The sequence below is a fragment of the Urtica dioica genome, chromosome 11 (assembly GCF_054948205.1).
Source record: "Urtica dioica subsp. dioica isolate 48M chromosome 11, U.dioica_male_clone48M_v1_H2, whole genome shotgun sequence".
Taxonomy (NCBI): Eukaryota; Viridiplantae; Streptophyta; class Magnoliopsida; order Rosales; family Urticaceae; genus Urtica; species Urtica dioica.
Genome location: NC_142766.1, coordinates 16,829,761 through 16,853,221, shown reverse-complemented (window position 1 = coordinate 16,853,221; position 23,461 = coordinate 16,829,761). Strand labels below are relative to the sequence as shown.

The following is a 23,461-nucleotide window of genomic DNA, read 5'->3' as shown; positions in this document are numbered from 1 at the left end:
TTTATATATAAGTTAATTTCGATAATATAATTTGATTTTTATTTGATTTTTCATTATAGAATTTCATAAACGAAAAAAATAAAAAAATTCATAATTACCGACGACAAAGTCGTCGCTAATTCTAGTAATGAGTGAATTTATTAGCGACGAATATTCCGTCGCTAATATTTTTCCTAGAGACGACATTATCGTCGCTAATGTCGTCGCTAAAGATTTAGCGACGACTAATTCGTCGCTAAATATATTTAGGCACGGACATTTAGCAACGATAAAAATCGTCGTTAATATCGTCGCTAAAAAGATTTAGCGATGATTAAGGTGTTATTACTGACGAAAAAAATCGTCGGTAATGGTTCTATTTGTTGTAGTGACGTACGGGAAAAGAATTTTTTTTTAATATTATTTTAGCTTTAATTGATTGATAATTCAACTACCAAACTAACTTTATTTTACTATTTTATTGATTTTAATATTAATATAGTAATGAAGAATAGTACTTGTGTAATTTAGTGTTGTGATTAGAATTGAAAAAAAAATTGGTACTGAAACACAAAAAATAATGTGATTCAACACAAAATTAACTTAGTGTTTTTGAGTTGCCCTTAGACCTCTTATGGGGTGAACTCAGTTCTCTTGTAGAGTCTTTAAGCCTTAGATAGGCTATCCAGTTTTCTCGCGGTAAATAATATCAAGATCATATATTTTTTTTATTAGACTATCAAGATCATCTAAATAATTTAAGATAAACATGAAAAATCTTCTGAAAAGTGGTTGATATATATATATATATATATGTGTGTGTGTGTGTGTGTGAAGGATTCAAGTAGTTTCTATTTCTCAAAAAAAGAGGAGTCCTTCAAAGAAAAAGGACCCTGCAGCTGCTTCAAAACAATATTCAAAATATTCAAAACAAGGATCGCTCGGTAATAGGATGCAAATGTTGAATTTCTCAGCTTTTTTCTCAGCACCAAGTTGTATTAGGCAATATGATAAGATAGTTCTCTTTTGAATTTTTTTTTCTTGCTGTGTAATGTTGCTCGAGTTCCAGAAGCTTTAAAATCTCTATTTGCTTGCAGGAATGAGTGCCTTGGGGGCACATAAAAACTAGAAGAACAGCGAACCAGCAAAGAGTTAATTTTAATATTTAAACCGTTAATTATTCTCATCAATCATTAACACAAAAAAGGCAAAGATAAAAATTGTCAAATGTATATAGTATAGGTCAATTTTATTTTTATGTTACCGATGCATGACAAGAAGTTAATCATAAAGCTAAAATGCGAAAGACCGGCTAAATTAAACTAGAAGCATATAAATTTATACACGACTTAATTTTAGCAACGGCAAAACAAGACACATAAACGCTAAATTAACAACGGCTATTAAGAAGTCTGAATGGGAATGATAAGAGCAACAAATCCCCAAAAAAGAAAAACAAACACTTGTGAAAACATCAGATCTCCTTATAAATTATCCAAGATGATACATAACACAGAGAGCCAGCTAAAACAAACCGCTTTTAACTTAACTTAGAAACATCAAATACAACATAACATAAGTCTAGACTTTAATAAACTATTAAATAAAACTAGTAACCCAGCACGGGTAAGATTAGATTCCGATCAGTTAAAGCTGAAATCCATCGCGCTTTGTGAGTTGAAGAAGGACTCGATCGCAGTTTGTCCCTACGTTGATCCACAGAAACCGGATATATATTAAAGCCATTGATATGTGATTCAAATCTACAGAGTTATAATTTTGCACACAAATATCAAACCAACTTACCCACAATATCATCGCATATCAGGATCTTCAAAAGACGATGATGGAGCTTGTGGTCGCGTGATCCAACCTTAGAACCTTTCGACGCCATGGTTGGCCGATGACAGACTGGGGATAGAGAGCACGGTGGAAGAAGGAGAGCTTTAGGGCATGCTTGGTTCTCCTCTCAAAAACTGTTTTTTAGTTGAAAAAATTGAAAACATGTTTGGTTTAAGTTTTTGGAAAAAAATTTCAAAAATTTTTGAAGTTGTTTTGGAAAAAAGTAAAGAAAACTGAAAACAAATAAAAAGTGTTTTTGAAAAAAAAATTCTTCTCTTCTCTCCTCTTTCTCCTCATCTTCTATTTTCATTCTTTCAAAAACAAAAATGAAAACTATACTAAACACTTTTTTTCAGTTTTTTCACTTTCTCAAAAACAAAAATGAAAACTGTACTAAACAGCTTTTTGAAAACAACTACTAAACAGTTTTTCAGTACAACTATAAAAATTAAAAAACAGAAAACAAAAACTTTTTGAGTTAACTACCAAACACAACCTTATGTTCTTTTTTTCTCTCTTTTTTTCTTCTCCTTCTTGGAAAAAAGTTTGAAATGAAACCCTAGTTCTTATAGGCCTCACAGCCTTACGGATGGATAGATAACACGTATGTGTACTATGCTCATTTTATTTAAGTATTATTATTGTTTTTTTTTTTTATGACTTCTAAACAGTAAGTTAGGGTACAAGGAATCTTTTATATTAATGGTATTGTAAAAACAAATACAGGTTTGCCTTTTAAATGTAATGATACTATACTGCAACTTTATATTATAATATTTAACTGCCTGGACATGACCACTACACTGATTATTAATAAATTCAATCAAGCCCTAAGATTGCACAGTTGTTTTATTTTTATATCCTGTTTCCAAATAAGAGCAAAAAAAAAAAAAAAAAAAATTCTATTTCAAAAACAATAAGCAAATTTAAAAAAAAAAAAAAAACTTATCATAATATGTAGGTTACCAAATAAAAAATTGATAAATTTTATAGTTTATTCTGGTTTAAAAAAAAAATAGATGCGCAATTGTTGAAACTTGAAAGTAATACAAAAAATTGTGTATTTGAAGCTATATGGTATTTTGGTAAAATATAATAAAAATAAGTCTAATTCGCAACTTGTCCAATAATGAATTTAGTTTAATGGGTAAAAGTCTATTTCATGATTTTTCTTAAAGAAAATACACACGAGTTTTAAAATTAAATAAATGTCTTTTTTTTTGTTACAATTCGTATGGAGTTGATTTCTTATCAATTACAATTCGTGTGAAGCTGATTATTTATTTCTAGCTTGTTCGGCCTTATGCACATAATTTTAAGTTGTAGTTCATGATACAATTACTAAAGGGTGACTCACAGTCACACAGATACTTGCTTTCATAAAAAGTACTAAAAATTAAACTTATATAAAGTTTTTTTGGGTATAAGAGACATAACTTTTACTGAATATATCTTCTTCTTATATCTTTCCTTTGGTAAGTTAATATTTACAAGTTTTGCTCAATTTTTGTGAGTTAAATACAGCACATTTTCCATTACACGGTCGTACTACCTATCGAGTAGCAAGTACTACCTATCTATCAGAGCAAGGCATGCATACCATAACAACACAACTCTGATTTATGAATAGACTATTTATCCTACCGGAGATACCAGGAGTAAGTAGGGAAAAGACGGATTTTAATGGGTAAACAGTAAAACGACAGGAAAATTGATGAATATTAAAAAACAAAGGAACAAATAAAATGAAAATAGATTTCATACATATATGGTGCATATCATCTACTTCATTGCATGAGCATAAAGGAAACATAGATCAATATCTTGTCTTATTCGTTGCATTTGCTTGCATGAGCACATTTCCGGTCCGGGTCCCACCAAAACCCTAGGTTTATGATCAATGTCCTGCATGCGTTGTTCTTCTAATTGTTAGGGCTATGCATTTTTTTCCCTTTATGTGAAGATTAATTATGTTTATTTAGCCTAAAGTTATTTAATTACGCGTCCAGCCTACTAGTTATTTTGGGTACAACAGACAAAACTTTTACTGCATATTTCTTCTTCTTATATCTTTCCTTTGGTAAGTTAATATTTATAAGTTTCGCTCAATTTTTGTGAGTTAAATACAGCACATTTTTTTTCAAAAAAAAAAAAAAAAAATACAGCTCATTTTCCACTATACGGTCGTACTATCTATCTTGTAGCAAGTACTACCTATCGAGTAGCAAGTACTACCTATCTATCAGAGCAAGGCATGCATACCATAAGAGCATCCGGTGTTTAGAAACTTTAAGGACTTGCTTGCGATTAAGAGAAATATTAAGCTATTTGCTTAACTATTATTTATTGAATGTATTACACATAGTAAATCCTAGACCGTCAGATGTAAGTTGTTAGACATGTACGATCAGGACTAATTCATACTTTCGTGTATTTATAGTCTCGCTAACTGATTAGTTATTCAGTTAGTCAAAATCAATCAATGAGAAAAGTCTGATTCTCTCTTCATCTTCGTCTCTCTTTTTCTCTCAATCTCTGAGTCTGTTATGGTATCAGAGCCAAGGCTCTTTCTCTGAATTTTCTCCGTCAACAATGGCATTCTCAGCAAACACAGCGGCGTCTCCGTCGGTCAACGATCCTCAGCTTCAAACGCTCGCAAGTCAAGTCCAGACGTATCAGAGTTTTGTTCCGCACATCAATCCCCTGAATCTTCGTCTGGATCGCAATAATTTTCAATTTTGGAGTACACAAGTCCTAGCCACAGCGAGAGCTCATGGACTGGAAGGTTTTCTGACTGGATCTCTCTCCTGTCCACCTCAGATGCTCCAAACAGTCAACTCCAATGGCGTCACTGACCAAACGCCTAATCCAGAGCATCACCTCTGGCTCAGGTATGACCAATTTCTTCTCAGCTGGATGTTTGGATCCATCTCGGAAGGAATGTTAGGTCACGTGAATCGGTGCCTTACATCGGCGGCGGTCTGGTCAACTCTGAACCAGATCTTCCACACAACGTCGAAAGCTAGGGTTCTACAACTCCGATTTGCACTTCAGACACTCAAGAAAGGAAATCTGAGCGTCAATGAGTTCATTCTCAAAATGAAGACCATTGCTGATGATCTCAGCAGTGCTGGTGCGGTTGTGAACGACGATGACCTAATTTTGTATATTCTTGGAGGTCTCGGCTCCGAATACGAGTCAGTGGTTGTCAATCTCACATCTCGATCAGACACGCCTTCAATTCCAGAAGTACAATTCGCATTACAGTCACAAGAGATGCGAATCGAGTCGCTCAATTCGATGAACTCTGTGGATTCCTTCTCTGCTCCGATGGCGAATGTTGCACAGCGCGGTCGCGGTCAAAGCGGTGGACGAGGAGGAAGAGGCCGTGGACGAGGTGGACGAGGTCGTGGCAACAACAACAATCGTCCGGTGTGCCAGTTGTGTGGAAGAGTAGGCCATCTGGTCAACAAATGCTTTCATCGATTCGATGTGCATTTCAGTGGAAACACTCCACAGCCACAGAGCTCAACCAATACAAACACAACTCACCAGAACAGTCAAGCCTTCACGGCGACAACTCAAGAGGACCAAAGTGCACAAGAATGGTACCTGGACAGCGGTGCCACAAACCACGTCACTGCCGACCTGTCAAACATCAACAATCAGGCAGAGTACAAAGGCAAAAATAAGCTCACAGTAGGTAATGGTTCCTCACTCCCTATCCTTCATATTGGTGATTCAAATTTGAAAGTCAATGATGGTAATATACTGCTTAGAAACATTTTACATGTTCCACACATCACCAAAAATCTTCTTAGCATATCACAATTCACAAAAGACAACAATGTGCTCATTGAATTTTACTCTGATCAATGTTTGATTAAGGACAAGCGTACGATGAGAGTGCTGCTGGTGGCAGCTCTTAGAGATGGCCTCTATCAACTAGATTTTTCACAGTTGGCGGCTCATCTCAAGACTCCATTTCAAGCGCTCGTGTCCAATCTCAATGGCCATCTGTTTTCCTTATCCAACATTGATAAAACCTGTTGTTCTAGATCAGTTGTAGATGTCTTACCAAAGTCTGTCTGTAACCAAGTTTTAGTGTGCAACACAGAGTCAAATAATCATAGAACTTCTGATGCAAATGTGTGGCACAGAAGACTAGGACATGTACCCAAAGATATTCTCAATTTCATTCTCAAAGATGTACAAAATCCTGTTTCTATGAATAAACTGCAATTCTGCTCTGACTGTGTTATTGGCAAACTACATCAATTTAATTTCAGACCTGTTGAAACCAAAACCAAAACACCTTTTGAACTTGTGCATTCTGACTTGTGGGGTCCAGCACCAGATGTGTCTTTAGAAGGGTATAGATATTACATACATTTTGTTGATGATCTAACCAGATTTACATGGATTTTCCCACTCAAAACCAAATCAGAAACCACAAATGCTTTCCTGAGATTCAACACATATGTTGAGAGACAGTTTAACACAAAAATCAAAACACTACAAACAGATTGGGGAGGCGAATATAGACCTCTTGTTCCAATTCTTCACAACCTTGGCATCATTTTTCGCCATCCCTGTCCACATACCCACCAACAACATGGTAAAGCTGAACGCAAACACCAACACATCACAGAGCTAGGCCTCACTCTTTTATCTACAGCCAAATTACCTTACAAATTCTGGTGGGATGCGTTTGTTAGTGCTGTTTTCACAATAAACAGAGTGCCATCACAAACCTTAGACATGAAATCACCCTTCCAACTCTTATATCACACAAAACCTGACTATCGCTTCTTCAAAGTTTTTGGTTGTGCTTGTTTTCCATATCTGAGGCCCTACAACACAAATAAGTTCAGGTTCAAATCCAGTCTTTGTGTCTTCATTGGTTACAGTCCAAACCATAGAGGTTACAGGTGTCTTGACAAAAGTGGACGAGTTTATATAGCCCGGTCTGTTGTGTTTAATGAGTCCCTTTTTCCTTACACAGAAATGTTCACACAGGAAGGTCACAATCTCACTTTATCTCACAGTCACAAAAATGAGTCAAATAAAGTCATGTATTTTCCTGTCAGACCTTTTCCAAACTCCAGGACCACACATAACAATGACAGCCAAAACACACATCAACCCAATGTTACACCAACAGTCTCAGACAACTCCCTGCCAGATACACAGTCACAGAGTTACACCCATACACAACAACAACCCATTGACCAACCAGATGTAACAAGAGTCAGAGATTCCTCACCCCTGCAAGTTGTCTTACCCATTAGACCACAAAATCCTTGTCCAGTCACACACAACACACATAACATGGTCACACGTTCAAAAGCAGGAATTACTAAACCAAAGACTTTCAATGTTGAATCGTTAATATGCAGTGATATAGAGGAACCAATATCTGTCTGTGAAGCTTTGTCTAACCCATCCTGGAAAGCTGCTATGGATGTTGAATTCAATGCTCTACAGGAAAACAAGACGTGGTCGCTAGTTCCAGCAGAGCAAGCTACATCTATAGTCACCAACAAATGGATTTTCAAGGTCAAACAGAATGCAGATGGATCCCTGAACAAGCTCAAGGCTCGGCTGGTTGCTCGTGGGTTTGAACAAACTCCGGGAGTTGACTTCTTCGAGACGTTTAGCCCGGTGGTCAAACCATCGACAATCAAAGTCATATTCACACTTGCAGTGACATTCAAGTGGGAGATTCAACAAGTGGACGTCAACAACGCCTTCCTAAATGGAATACTCAATGAAGATGTATACACGTATCAACCGGAGGGATTTGAAGACTCAACAAAACCAACACACGTCTGCAAGTTACACAAAGCCTTGTATGGCCTTAAACAGGCTCCAAGAGCCTGGTATGAATAGCTGAGCATCACTCTGCTCACTTGGGGCTTTGTGAATTCCACATCTGACAGTTCTCTCTTCATTTACAATCATGACAAAGATTGTATCTACCTACTAGTGTATGTAGACGACATACTTGTTACAGGCAACAATCCAACTCTCATTGCCAGAGCTATTGAAGACCTTGACAAGTCCTTCAAGCTCAAAAGTCTTGGCACAGTGAGTTACTTCCTTGGATTTGAAGCAACAAGAGATGAATATGGCATGACACTTACACAGAAAAAGTACCTGAGAGACTTGCTACACAAGACAAACATGAATGGATCAAATCCAGCTCCCACACCAATGTGTCAAGGTTTGAAGCTCAAGAAAGATGACAGTGACCAGTTCGAGCATGTGTCTCTCTATAGGAGCACTATTGGATCGCTTCAGTACCTGACTATGACACGACCAGATATTGCTTTCACTGTAAACCGGCTCAGTCAATACGTTCAAGCACCAACTGTGAAGCACTGGCAAGCGTGCAAGAGGTTACTACGATACTTGGCAGGCACACAACATCAAGGGCTTCACTTCACAGCAGCGCCCTCATTGAATCTAACAGCATACTCCGATGCAGATTGGGGTGGGAATCTCGATGACTGCAGGTCAACCAGTGGCATCTGTGTTTTCCTAGGGTCGAACCTCATCTTTTGGTCCTCAAAGAAGCAAGAAGTGGTCTCACGCAGCTCAACAGAATCCGAGTACAGGGCTTTAGCGCAAACAACCGCGGAGCTAATCTGGCTCAAGTCTTTGTTCAGTGAACTCGGCGTACATCTTGATCCAGGACCAGCAGTTATTTGGTGTGATAATCAAGGAGCAGCTTCACTAGCTGCAAACCCAGTTTTTCATGCCAGGACAAAACACATCGAGATTGACGTGCACTTTATCAGAGAAAAAGTGTCCTCCAAAGTTGTCGAGATTAGATATGTGCCTACAGCCGAGCAAGTAGCTGATGTGTTCACAAAACCTCTATCGCTACCTCAGTTCCTTTTTCTTGTATCCAAACTGAACATGACCCCACGTCCAGTTTGAGAGGGGGTATTGAATGTATTACACATAGTAAATCCTAGACCGTCAGATGTAAGTTGTTAGACATGTACGGTCAGGACTAATTCATACTTTCGTGTATTTATAGTCTCGCTAACTGATTAGTTATTCAGTTAGTCAAAATCAATCAATGAGAAAAGTCTGATTCTCTCTTCATCTTCGTCTCTCTTTTTCTCTCAATCTCTGAGTCTGTTATTATTTGACAATTTAACTATGTAATTGGCTAGAGAAATTGGCTCTATAGAGCTACTTGCTTAAGCAAAAACATGGGACCCACTTAATAAAAAAATTATAGTTTTAACAAAGTGAAAATTAAATAAAAAATAAACAAAAATAGAAATTGATAAGTGGGATAAACTTAAGCAAGATGATAAATTAGTTTATCATTGTGGATGATTTAACTTAAATAAGTTGTATTTTTGTATGACTTATGTGGCATGGTAAGCTAATTTGACATTAGCTTACCATTGAAGATGCTCTAACACAACTCTGATTGGTGCATAAAGTATTTCGGAGCTCGAACCGATTCTCGAAATTCTTGTCGTTGAGCGATTTTTGTTTACAGATTATTTCCAGTGTAAACCCATAAACAGAGGAAGATCAGAGGCAAGGATAGCATTGGAAGATAAGTGGTATTACAAAGATCTCATTATCTTTTTTAAATCCTTCCATTTTCCTGATAACTCTTCCATAATTAAGTCATCTCATGGCGTTTAGTACTTGGAAATGCTAAGAAATCACTCTAGTCTTGTACAACCTTAGAAGTTTTAATTTCGATACGAAAAAAGTGCCATTCTAAAAAAAATTCAAGTATTTTTTTAATTTCTTTCAAATTTTGATATTCGTGGATGCAGGGCACATCTTTACTTTGAAATAGCGAATGTCATATCATAAAGATTGCTTCTTCATATGGGAACTGGACATAATAACGATTTTTGAAAAATGGACTTGACTAGTAGCAATTTTGATCATTTAGACAAAAATAGTAGCAACTGTGTTTTTTGATACTTTTACTAGTAAATTTGTAAGTCTACAGTTTATGACAACTATATACTTCTACGTCTACTCTTACCAGTAAGAGTGTCCAAAAACATAATTGTTACTATTTTTGTCTAAATTATCAAAATTGCTACTAGTCAAGTCCATTTTTCAAAAACCGTTATTATGTCCGGTTACCACATATAAAATGCTATTTTCATATTTATAAAATGTTCGTCAATTTTTTTTTATTTTTTTATTTCTTCATAAAACAGTGCAAAAGATATATATTCAAAATTGAAAGAACTAAAATAAAAAACTTCACGGTCTAAAAATCTTAGTTTGTTTGTCGATTCATATCATTTGTTGACATATATAAGACATGTTAACAAATGACAATACTGAAAAGTTTTTTTATTTGTTGACATAGATGTATAAATGACACAATTTGTTGACATATATCTGTAAACAAATGACAACACTAAAAAGTTGGGAAAATAACACATTTATACCTTGTGTTTTAGTGAAATGTCGAGTTTAACCCTCGGTTTTCAAAAATGTCGAATTTATACCCTTTGTTTAACTAAAATGACGAAATTATACCCTCTATTTAACTAAAATGACGAAATTATACCCTGAAATAGACAACAGCGTCACAAATATTCTTTTTATTGACTTTTCATTGACGTTGACTATAATATTTATAATATAAACATCAATTATCTTTATTCATTCGCGCCATATATGTAATTTATTTAAAAACTAACATATAAACAACAGTCTCTTAATCGTGAAGAACGTAGAAAGAGGCAAAGGGGTAAACATCGATAGTTGATAGTCATCAAAATCGCATATTCAAACAGAGAATCCAAGATTTAGAGTTACAATTCGAACACGGAATGAAGTCATTTCTTAGGCGGTATGAGTTTTATTATTTAATTTCAATTTACGGCTATTTTTATTTCAAAATTGAGAATTTGGAAACTAGGGTACTGATTTAGATTTGATTCCGTTTTTCTTATAAAAGAGTTAATATCGATGAAAGGGATATTTGTGACGCTGTTATTCATTTCAGGGTATAATTTCGTCATTTTAGTTAAACAGAGGGTATGAACTCGACATTTTTGAAAAGTGAGGGTTAAACTCGACATTTCACTAAAACACAGGGTATAAATGTGTTATTTTCCCTAAAAAGTTTGTGGATTTGTTGACATATATGTCAACAAATATCACAATTTGTTGACATACGTGTCAACAAATGACACGATTTGTTGACATAATTATCAATAAATGATATGATTTTTTGACATAATTATCATCAAATTCATATTATTTTAAAATGAGATGACAATTAATTAGTATAACATTTTTACAGCCACGAATTTACAAAAAAAATGACTACATAAAAAGATATGAGAAATAACACACCAGTGACTAATCATACAACAAGTTGATGAGTGCATTTCTTACACACGAATCCGTTATTTTCGGCTTAAATCTAACTCCTTTTTAAGTGTATTTGACGATTATTTCAAAGTTTTAATGATAATTTCAGGTTTTTAGTGATTAATCGAGTGTTGTGACGACAATGGAGCTATTTTAGAGCTCCCATAAGTCAAAACGGAGCAAAACGATACAATTCGATAAAAGTCAAAGCTGGGAACAAAAAGTCAAGGCTCCTCGTAGCGCGGTAACTTTGAGCGTGCCGCGGTGAAAGTCTTCGATAGAGCGCGCTCAATCATGTTGTGGACCACGACGCGTTAGATTTTGAGCGCGGCGTGGTGGAGTCTAGCGCGGTGCGCTGACGATGAAATCTGAAGTGTTTATTTCCCTTTTTGTGCGAATCTGGGTTATTGGATCTCACTTAAAGGTTCAAATGGCTCCGAAAATAACCCCTAATCCTATACATACGAATTTGTAACCTCAAAGATATATATTTTGCTTTCCATTTATTTTTCTTAAAGTGTTTGTCTACTTTTGAGAGCTTTTGGAGAAGAGAAAAATCGTTCTTCGTTGGAATTGACGCCTCCGGCGAGACTTTGAAACTCTAATTCACTTGTTCTTCTTCCTTCTTCCTTTCTTTTTATTGTTAGTTGCTTTTAAATATTGTTGAATATCAATTTAGTTAATATGAATTCATTTTTGCTTTCATTGTTCATCTTAATGCTTTGAATTATTATGCTTTGTTTATTGATGATCATGAGCATCATTAGAGGCTAAGTTTCTTATGGGGTTGCGATGTAGCCAAGATTGATAATAGCTGGGGGGGTTCGTTGGGGTTAGATTATGCTTGTTTGCTTCAATATTTTGGAATGCTTGATATGAATTGTGTCTAATGTTTTCTTGTGTTTGATCACCATTAAAATTGTTATCTAGGATTGTTTGTTACTCTATAGAGAGTAAATTTATCATGTGTCTTCATAGTTGACCTAGGTTAGTAGAAAATCTATGCAATTTATGTCGTTTGATGAGGAAAAGACTTAGAGTGAAGAAAAACCTTATAAAAGAATGAGATATAGTATCCCTCTCCCAAGAAGAAATGAGTTTCCAAAAAGAAAAAGAAGGAGGAGGTTGAACAAGATAGAACTTTTGTTCCTGATCATGTGCTTGGTGCCTCTCAAAGAAAGAGGAGTCCTTCAAAGAAAAAGGGCCCTGAAGCTGCTTCAAAACAATATTCAGAATATTCAAAACAAGGATCGCTCGGTAATAGGATGCAAATGCTGAATTTCTCAGCTTTTTTCTCAGCACCAAGTTGTATTAGGCAATATGATAAGATAGTTCTCTTTTGAATTTTTTTTCTTGCTGTGTAATGTTGCTCGAGTTCCAGAAGCTTTAAAATCTCTATTTGCTTGCAGGAATGAGTGCCTTGGGGGCACATAAAAACTAGAAGAACAGCGAACCAGCAAAGAGTTAATTTTAATATTTAAACCGTTAATTATTCTCATCAATCATTAACACAAAAAAGGCAAAGATAAAAATTGTCAAATGTATATAGTATAGGTCAATTTTATTTTTATGTTACCGATGCATGACAAGAAGTTAATCATAAAGCTAAAATGCGAAAGACCGGCTAAATTAAACTAGAAGCATATAAATTTATACACGACTTAATTTTAGCAACGGCAAAACAAGACACATAAACGCTAAATTAACAACGGCTATTAAGAAGTCTGAATGGGAATGATAAGAGCAACAAATCCCCAAAAAAGAAAAACAAACACTTGTGAAAACATCAGATCTCCTTATAAATTATCCAAGATGATACATAACACATAGAGCCAGCTAAAACAAACCGCTTTTAACTTAACTTAGAAACATCAAATACAACATAACATAAGTCTAGACTTTAATAAACTATTAAATAAAACTAGTAACCCAGCACGGGTAAGATTAGATTCCGATATCAGTTAAAGCTGAAATCCATCGCGCTTTGTGAGTTGAAGAAGGACTCGATCGCAGTTTGTCCCTACGTTGATCCACAGAAACCGGATATATATTAAAGCCATTGATATGTGATTCAAATCTACAGAGTTATAATTTTGCACACAAATATCAAACCAACTTACCCACAATATCATCGAATATCAGGATCTTCAAAAGACGACGATGGAGCTTGTGGTCGCGTGATCCAACCTTAGAGCCTTTCGACGCCATGGTTGATCGATGACAGACTGGGGTGATAGAGAGCACGGTGGAAGAAGGAGAGCTTTATTTTCTTTTTTTCTCTCTCTTTTTTTCTTCTCCTTCTTGGAAAAAAGTTTGAAATGAAACCCTAGTTCTTATAGGCCTAGATAGATAACACGTATGTACTATGCTCATTTTATTTAAGTATTATTTATTGTTTTTTTTTTATGACTTCTAAACAGTAAGTTAGGGTACAAGGAATTAATCTTTTTATTAATGGTATCGTAAAAAAAAAATACAGGTTTGCCTTTTAAATGTAATGGTACTATACTGCAACTTTATATTATAATATTTAACTGCCTGGCTGTCGGACATGACTATTACACTGATTATTAATAGATTCAATCATGCCCTAACCTTGCACAGTTGTTTTACTTTTATATCCTGTTTCAAAATAAGAGCAAAAAAAAAAAAAAAAAAAAAAAATCTGTTTCAAAAACAATAAGCAAATTTAAAAAAAAAAAAAAACAAAACAAAACAAAACTTATCATAATATGTAGGTTACCAAATAAAAAATTGATAAATTTTATAGTTATTCTGGTTTAAAAAAAAAAGATACGCAATTGTTGAAACTTGAAAGTAATACAAAAATTTGTGTATTTGAAGCTATATGGTATTTTGGTAAAATATAATAAAAATAAGTCTAATTCGCAACTTGTCCAATAATGAATTTAGTTTAAGTTTACGTGGGTAAAAGTCTATTTCATGATTTTTCTTAAAGAAAATACACACGAGTTTTAAAATTAAATAAACGTCTTTTTTTTTTTTTTGTTACAATTCGTATGGAGTTGATTTCTTATCAATTACAATTCGTGTGAAGCTGATTATTTATTTCTAGCTTGTTCGGCCGTATGCACATAATTTTAAGTTGTAGTTCATGATACAATTACTAAAGGGTGACTCACAGTCACAAATACTTGCTTTCATAAAAAGTACTTAAAATTAAACTTACATAAAGTTATTTTGGGTATAACAGACATAACTTTTACTGAATATTTCTTCTTCTTATATCTTTCCTTTGGTAACTGGTAAGTTAATATTTACAGTTTTGCTCAATTTTTGTGAGTTAAATACAGCACATTTTCCACTATACGGTCGTACTATCTATCTCGTAGCATGTACTAGCAAGTACTACCTATCTATCAGAGCAAGGCAAGCATACCATAACACAACTCTGATTTATGAATAGACTATTTATCCTACCGGGGATACCAGGAGTAAGGCCAACTGGCACTATACGTGTTAAATCAACACGATTTTTGTGGTGAGCACCAACTTTTTTTACTAACTTCAACTACAGCAACAAATTTCACACTAAAATACTATACACCATTATTATATTATTATAACTATACACATTTTTATTAACAAATATTTAAATAAATAATTATAGTGTCTTTATTTTTAATTACGTGATTAAATTATTTATTACTTGCTAATGTTTAACAAAAATAAAAAATTTAAAATAATAAAATTCTGAAATAAAAATTACATTACTTAAAAAACATATTACATCTAAATAATTTAAAAAAAAAACATACAATTGAAATACAGATTACTTCATACTAATTATAAGAAGTAGTATATTCGTTCCACAAGTGCTTAATTAATGCATTTCGAAGTTCAATATGAGCATCTCTATTCTTGATTTGTCGGTGTCAAGCTAAGAATTGTTGAAATCGAGCATCTTCATCGTCTGCCATCTCAACTTCTGCATTTGGGACTTCGGCTCATTCTTCAATGGTTGGACAAACATCGCGTTCATCTTCTATTATCATATTATGCATAATAATACACGATGTCATGATATCATGTAACACTTGCTTACTCCATAAGCGGGATGGTCCGGCCACAATAGCAAATCTTGATTTCAATACTCCAAATGCACGCTCCACATCCTTTCTACATGCTTCTTGTTTCATTGAAAACAACTTTTTTTTTGGGCCACGGGGATCGTGAATAGTTTGAACAAGGGTCGACCATTTTGAGTATATACCATCAGCTAGATAATAACCCATATTAAATTCTTTTTCATTAATGACATAATTGGCCGGTGGAGCATTACCCTCAGCAAGATTAGCAAAAAGATGGGATGCCTCTAGCACATTAATATCATTATTAGATCCCGGTAGACCAAAATATGCATGTCATATCCAAAGATCATAGTCAGCTACTGCTTCTAGAATAATAGTAGGAGATCCACTACGTCCAGCCTATTGACCTCCCCAAGCTGTTGGGCAGTTTTTCCACTTCCAATGCATACAATCTAAACTACCCAACATACCAGGAAATCCTCGACGCTCGTTAATGCGGAGTAGCCTTGCAACGTCATTAACATCAGGTGCTCGAAGATAATGGCCTCCAAACACCTCGACCATGGCACGGAAAAATCGCTTCAAGCACACCAAAGTTGTAGACTTGCCTATTTTGATATACTCATCGGTGGAATCTGCTGGTGATCCATACGCTAGCATTCGAAATGCGGCTGTTAGTTTTTGTAAACTAGACAACCCGAGTTTACCGACTCCATCTCTTCGTTGGACAAAGTAATTGTCATGCCTTTGCACAGCATCATGAATACGAAGAAATAAAGCTTTGCTCATTCGAAATCTTCGTCGGAACATCGTCTCTGGGAATCGAGGATTCTCTGCAAAATAGTCGTTGAAGAGATTGCGAGTGGCTTGTTCCCGATCACGGTTAATAACTACATGACCAGGAACAAATCCGCGATGAGAACCTTGGGTATTTAGCATACGATTTAGCATAAAATTGTTGTTTTCAGTAATTTGAGATATGATTTTATTTTCTAGATCTTCATAAAATTCATTATCTGAAGCAGAAGATGATGAAGAAGAAGATGATGAAGAAAAAGAAGATGGTATATAAGATGATATATAAGATGAACTACCATATTGAGAATTCATCTTTTTATGAGGATAAGAAGTATACGGTGAAGAAATGATGAAAATTTTAAAGTATGGAACTCATTATTTATAGAGGAAAAAATAGATTCATACAATCATCAGAAACCAACAAATAAATCTAGACCATTGAATTTTTAGATCTAAAATCTAGCCGTTGAATTGTGTTGTCACGTCTTGTCTCTTACCATTATCAGAAACCAACAAATAAATCTACACCATCGAATTTCTAGATCTAAAATCTAGCCGTTGCATTGTGTTGTCACGTCTTGTCTTATACCATTATCAGAAACCAACAAATAAATCTACACCATCGAATTTCTAGATCTAAAATCTAGCCGTTGCATTGTGTTGTCACGTCTTGTCTCTTACAATTATCAGAAACCAACAAACAAATATACACCATCGAATTTCTAGATCTAAAATCTAGCCGTTGCATTGTGTTCATCAACTGATTATATAAATAAGACATTCCTGAACTCATTTCATCACAAACTCATTCTTCAACTCATTTTCTCACAAACTCATCCTTCAATTCTTTTCTCAAAACATGACTTCAAGTCGCGGTCCTACATATACTGTTCAAGAAGATATGCACTTGTGTCATATCTATCTTGATATTTCTCAAAACCCAATCATAGGGATTTCCCAAAAAAAAGATCAATTTTGGGCAAGAATTGAAGCAGATTACCACTCAAATGGAATCCACAAAGTTAGACCACGAAGATCTTTAGAAAGTAGAATGGCAACCATTCTTAAAGCTGTTTCCAAACTAAGAGGATGTGTTAATCAGATTGAAAATAAGAATCCCAGCGGTGCTTCGGAACAAGACATTGTAAGTATATATTTTGTGGATAATATGAACTCATATTTTTTTTTTTATACTTGCTAACTTTTTTAACATTATTCTCTTATCAATATGTAATAGTTAACTCAAGCGAAGATGTTATTGGTAGAGGATGAAGATTACAAGAAAGGCTTCAAATTCGATCATGTGATCTGGCCCATCCTAAAAGGAATTGAGAAGTTCGCTAATAGCAGCTCAAACACCGAGTCACCGGGTCCTAATTTTCCTTCATCGTCATCATTTTCTACCGAGTCACCGGCAACCCCCGGTATGAATTCTTTTGATCTTAACATGAACGATCAAGAAGGTACTTGCAATTTATCTGGAAGGCAAATGGGTGTAAAAAGAGCAAAGAGACAACAAAAAGAGGGAGAAGAATTTAAAAAAATAATGGAGAAAAATAATAATCTTGTTCGATCTATTAAACATACTAGTTTTGATAGAATTGAGCTTCAAAGACAAAAAAATGAACTTCGGAAGAAAAAGATTGAGCTAGCTCAAATGAAGGAAGATAATAAAATTTTATTTATGATTTTGGATACTGTATCCGATCCAAATATGCGTGTACTTCTTGAAAAAGAAAAAGAAAAAATTATGCAAAAAAGGGCACAGACAACCCAAGATGAAGAACAAGGAGGAGGTTCTGAATATTATGGATCTCAATATCGAGCATCTAATTATCAACGAGATCAAGCTCAGGAAGATCAAGCTCAAGAACATCAACCTAATGGAGAACAAGTTCAAGGAGATCAAAATGAAGATTTTACTCGGTATTATAATTTATTGGGTGGAACCGGAAATAACTTTCCAGGCTTTTAAATTATGTTTTTATGTATTTACTATATATTTTGAAATTATGCTATTGTTTTTAGTTTATTTTGTGTGTTTAATTTGGACTTTGTAACCTATGTTTAAATTTTTAAGTTTTATTGAATTTTATTTTAATGTGTTTTTGTAGTCAAATTATGAGTTTTAGTGTGATATAAATATTAATAAGGGTAAATATAAGTATATGTAAAACTTTTGTTTAATGCATAATTAAAATACTTAAAAAAAAACATTTGGCGTGTACACAGTGCCACGCTATATATGGCGTGACACTGTGTATAACGCTATATATAGCATAACATTTACCGTGCGATTGGAGCCCAAATCCCACCAAATTTGGTGATTTGGCGTATCATTAGAGTTGACCTAAGTAGGGAAAAGACGGATTTTAATGGGTAAACAGTAAAATGACAAGAAAATTGATGAATATTAAAAAACAAAGGAACGAATAAATGAAAATAGATTTCAATCATTTCATACATATATAGTGCATATCATCTACTTCATTGCATGAGCATAAAGGAAACATAGATCAATATCTTGTCTTATTCGTTGCATTTGCTTGCATGAGCACATTTCCGGTCCGGGTCCCACCAAAACCCTAGGTTTATGATCAATGTCCTGCATGCGTTGTTCTTCTAATTGTTAGGGTTATGCATTTTTTTCCCTTTATGTGAAGATTAATTATGTTTATTTAGCCTAAAGTTATTTAATTACGCGTCCAGCCTACTAGTTATTTTGGGTACAACAGACATAACTTTTACTGCATATTTCTTCTTCTTATATCTTTCCTTTGGTAAGTTAATATTTATAAGTTTCGCTCAATTTTTGTGAGTTAAATACAGCACATTTTTTTTCAAAAAAATAAAAATAAAAATACAGCTCATTTTCCACTATACGGTCGTACTATCTATCTCGTAGCAAGTACTACCTATCTCGTAGCAAGTACTACCTATCTATCAGAGCAAGGCATGCATACCATAAGAGCATCTGGTGTTTAGCAATTTAAGGACTTGCTTGTAATTAAGAGAAATGTTAAGTTATTTGCTTAACCATTATTTGGCAATTTGGCTATGTAATTGGCTAGAGAAATTGGCTGTATAGAGCTACTTGCTTAAGCAAAAACATGGGACCCACTTAATAAAAAAATTATAGTTTTAACAAGTGAAAATTGAATAAAAAATAAACAAAAATAGAAATTGATAAGTGAGATAAACTTAAGCAAGATGATAAATTAGCTTACCATTGTGGATGATTTAGTTTAAATAAGTTGTATTTTTGTATGACTTATGTGGCATGATAAGCTAATTTGACAATAGCTTACCATTGAAGATGCTCTAACACAACTCTGATTGGTGCATAAAGTATTTCGGAGCTCGAACCGATTCTCGAAATTCTTGTCGTTGAGCGATTTTTGTTTACAAATTATTTCCAGTGTAAACCCATAAACAGAGGAAGATTAGAGGCAAGGATAGCATTGGAAGATAAGTGGTATTACAAAGATCTCATTATCTTTTTTAAATCCTACAATTTTCCTGATAACTCTTCCATAATTAAGTCATCTCATGGCGTTTAGTACTTGGAAATGCTAAGAAATCACTCTAGTCTTGTACAACCTTAGAAATTTTAATTTCGATACGAAAAAAAGTGCCATTCTAAAAAAAATTCAAGTATTTTTTTAATTTTTTTTAATTTCTTTCAAATTTTGATATTCGTGGATGCAGGGCACATCTTTACTTTGAAATAGCGAATGTCATATCATAAAGATTGCTTCTTCATATGGGAACTGGACATAATAACGATTTTTGAAAAATGGACTTGACTAGTAGCAATTTTGATCATTTAGACAAAAATAGTAGCAACTGTCTTTTTTGATACTTTTACTAGTAAATTTGTAAGTCTACAGTTTATGACAACTATATACTTCTATGTCTACTCTTACTAGTAAGAGTGTCCAAAAACATAATTGTTACTATTTTTGTCTAAATTATCAAAATTGCTACTAGTCAAGTCCATTTTTCAAAAACCGTTATTATGTCTGGTTACCACATATAAAATGCTATTTTCATATTTATAAAATGTTCGTCAATTTTTTTTTTGTTATTTCTTCATAAAACAGTGCAAAAGATATATATTCAAAATTGAAAGAACTAAAATAAAAAACTTCACGGTCTAAAAATCTTAGTTTGTTTGTCGATTCATATGTCAACAAATGATACAATTTGTTGACATATATAAGACATGTTAACAAATGACAATACTGAATTTTTTTTTATTTGTTGACATAGATGTATAAATGACACAATTTGTTGACATATATCTGTAAACAAATGACAGCACTGAATAGTTTGTGGATTTGTTGACATATATGTCAACAAATGCCACAATTTGTTGACATACGTGTCAACAAATGACACGATTTGTTGACATAATTATCAACAAATGACATGATTTTTTGACATAATTATCATCAAATTCATATTATTTTAAAATTAGATGACAGTATAACATTTTTACAGCCACAAATTTACAAAAAAAAATGACTACATAAAAAGATATGGGAAATAACACACCAATGACTAATCATACAACAAGTTGATGAGTGCATTTCTTACACACGAATCCGCTATTTTCGGCTTAAATCTAACTCGTTTTTAAGTGTATTTGACGATTATTTGAAAGTTTTAATGATAATTTCAGGTTTTTAGTGATTAATCGAGTGTTGTGACGACAATGGAGCTATTTTAGAGCTCCCATAAGTCAAAACGGAGCAAAACGATACAATTCGATAAAAGTCAAAGCTGGGAATAAAAAGTCAAGGCTCCTCGTAGCGCGGTAACTTTGAGCGTGCCGCGGTGAAAGTCTTCGATAGAGCGCGCTCAATCATGCTGTGGACCACGACGCGTTAGATTTTGAGCGCGGCGTGGTGGAGTCTAGCGCGGCGCGCTGACGTTGAAATCTGAAGTGTTTATTTCCCTTTTTGTGCGAATCTGGGTCATTGGATCTCATTTAAAGGTTCAAATGGCTCCGAAAATAACCCCTAATCCTATACATACGAATTTGTAACCTCAAAGATATATATTTTGCCTTCCATTTATTTTTCTTAAAGTGTTTGTCTACTTTTGAGAGCTTTTGGAGAAGAGAAAAATCGTTCTTCGTTGGAATTGACACCTCCGGCGAGACTTTGAAACTCTAAGGTTGTGTTTGGTAGTTAACTCAAAAAGTTTTTTGTTTTCTGTTTTCTAATTTTTGTAGTTGTATTGAAAAACTGTTTTGTAGTTGTTTTCAAAAAGCTGTTTGGTACAGTTTTCATTTTTGTTTTTGAGAAATTGAAAAAACTGGAAAAACTGTTTGGTACACTTTTCTCTTTTTTTTTGAAAAAATGAAAAGTGGAAACTGTTTGGTACATGGAAATAATTTCTTAACTAATTTTTTTTTTTTTAAACATAAATTTAACTACACAAAATATAAAGATGACATTATTGTTTAGATTGAATACAAAATTTTTTTGGTCATCATAAATATGAAATCATTGTACATATTCATCCCACATAGCTTCAGCAATAACATCTCTAAACTGGGAATGTGCACGTCGAGCTTGTGTAGTTGCGCTTATGTACGACGGTCCACCATATTCTGACGCACCTTGACCTCCGACTCCTTCAGAACTTTGGCCTTCAATGTCCTCCGGAGGATCATCTTGATTCCATGTTGTAAACAAAGGGTCGTCGTTTGTGTACATTTTTATTAAATTATGCAATACAAAGCATGCCATAATTATACGAATTTGTTTTTCTAACGGATAACGTGACATATTCTTTAAAATAGGGAACCGAGCTTTTACGACGCCAAAACATCTCTCTATCACGTTCCGTAAAGACGAGTGCCTGTAATTAAAAAGTTCTTGGGGTCTACGCATTTGCCTGTCCTGTCTGAACTCGGATAGGTGGTATCGTACGGTGCGATACGGTCCCAAAAAACCTGGCTCATTAGGATATCCACTATCCACTACGTAGTACTGTCCTCCTTGTGGTATTAAAAAAGATGGATCGTTAGACAGTAATACCTCACGTAGTATTCGTGAATCGGACGCTGAACCTTCTCATCCGGCATTTACGTACGTAAATCGCATGTCAAAGGTACAAGCAGCCATGACATTCGTCGTACATATTCCTTTCCGTCTTCGATAATTCTGTTGTTGCGCAGCGGGGACGATGACAACAATATGAGTACCGTCAATAGCGCCGATGCAATCCTTTATAAAATATTAGAACAAAACTTAGTTTGATAATTAATATAACTTACGTTAGAGATAAAATAAATTCATTAAACTTACTTTAAACCATGGCCAGTATTTTGGGTTGTTGGCAATCTCCGGGGGTGTGGTTGTATAACCGGGATGCTTTATGACGTTGGGTGTCAAATGAGTTATGGCATCAAGGACATATCCAAAATGTCTGCTGACGGTCTCACCAGAGTGATTGAATCGGTCTTGAACGACTCTGTTCCGGTCCGAATGTGCGAGAACTTTCATGAACATCATGAAAGACTCTTCTGGTGATATGTGACCGGGCGGGAGGAATTGCCGAATCAGTCCAACGATTACTATGAATGGGTCCTTGGACATGCGACACATCTCAAACAAGGGCGCTCCGTTGGGATTACTTAACATAGCATACACGTACTCACTTCCACTTTCCGTGGTCGTTCGCCGGGGTTGGCGTTCAATTCTCCGTGATTCTTCGGCATCTCGTTCCCGCCTTATTTGTTCACGCCGCCGTCTGTGACGACGAAGCATGGCGTCTACCGCACGCTGTTCGTCACCATCTGAATCCATGGTCTTAGAAATAATGACCCTACAAAATAAACTGAAGTTACGCAACAAAATAGCTTTCATTAGTGAGTTACTCAATTTCCACATTTTTTTAATTTATTTTTCCCGTTCATAAACCTAGAAAATACGTCTTAAAAATAGAAAAGTAAACGACACTACGCATAATTGTGGCGAGCACTAGTTCTCCAATACTATACAACACAAGGAATGTAAACCCAAAGCATTATGAAACTAGGTAACTACGGCTAACTAGGGCATGAAACTAGCTAACTAGGGCTAATCAAAATTTGCTCCTCCCCTTGGCATTTTGCAAAGCAATATGAAAGAATTATTGACCACTTTTTAAAGAGAGACTTCTAAAAACACACGCAACGTAAATAAAACTCAATCCGAAATAACACATTCCACATAAAACGCAATCCACATAAAACTCAATCCGAAAAAAAAACTCAATCCACATAACACATTTCACATAAAACACACTCAACGTAAATAAAACTCAATCCGAAATAAAACTCAACGTAAATAAAAGTCAACGTAAATAAAACTCAACGTAAATAAAACTCCATCCGAAGTAAAAGTAAACGC

At 34.5% G+C, this 23,461-nt stretch overlaps 2 protein-coding genes, 2 long non-coding RNA genes and 1 pseudogene across 4 annotated transcripts; 1 reads left to right on the top strand and 4 right to left on the bottom strand.

Annotated features, from left to right (window-relative positions):
* Nucleotides 1-1,442: 1,442 nt before the first annotated feature.
* Nucleotides 1,443-1,915, bottom strand: LOC149381771 (uncharacterized). Its single transcript, XR_016293842.1, has 2 exons — nt 1,786-1,915; nt 1,443-1,685 (listed from the first exon to the last, which is right to left on the bottom strand). It is a non-coding gene; the product is annotated as an uncharacterized LOC149381771 (long non-coding RNA).
* Nucleotides 1,916-12,956: 11,041 nt separating this feature from the next.
* Nucleotides 12,957-13,546, bottom strand: LOC149381770 (uncharacterized). The gene is made up of 2 exons (XR_016293841.1): nt 13,326-13,546; nt 12,957-13,225 (listed from the first exon to the last, which is right to left on the bottom strand). It is a non-coding gene; the product is annotated as an uncharacterized LOC149381770 (long non-coding RNA).
* A 1,555-nt stretch (nt 13,547-15,101) lies between these two features.
* On the bottom strand, nt 15,102-16,367 carry LOC149381769 (uncharacterized; annotated as a pseudogene).
* A 547-nt stretch (nt 16,368-16,914) lies between these two features.
* Nucleotides 16,915-18,030, top strand: LOC149381768 (uncharacterized). The gene is made up of 2 exons (XM_089601424.1): nt 16,915-17,199; nt 17,293-18,030. Exons 1-2 carry the CDS (start codon nt 16,915-16,917, stop codon nt 18,028-18,030), a joined length of 1,023 nt encoding a protein of 340 aa, XP_089457550.1.
* A 4,111-nt stretch (nt 18,031-22,141) lies between these two features.
* Nucleotides 22,142-22,876, bottom strand: LOC149381767 (uncharacterized). Its single transcript, XM_089601423.1, has 2 exons — nt 22,376-22,876; nt 22,142-22,294 (listed from the first exon to the last, which is right to left on the bottom strand). Exons 1-2 carry the CDS (start codon nt 22,874-22,876, stop codon nt 22,142-22,144), a joined length of 654 nt encoding a protein of 217 aa, XP_089457549.1.
* Between the last annotated feature and the right edge of the window lie 585 nt (nt 22,877-23,461).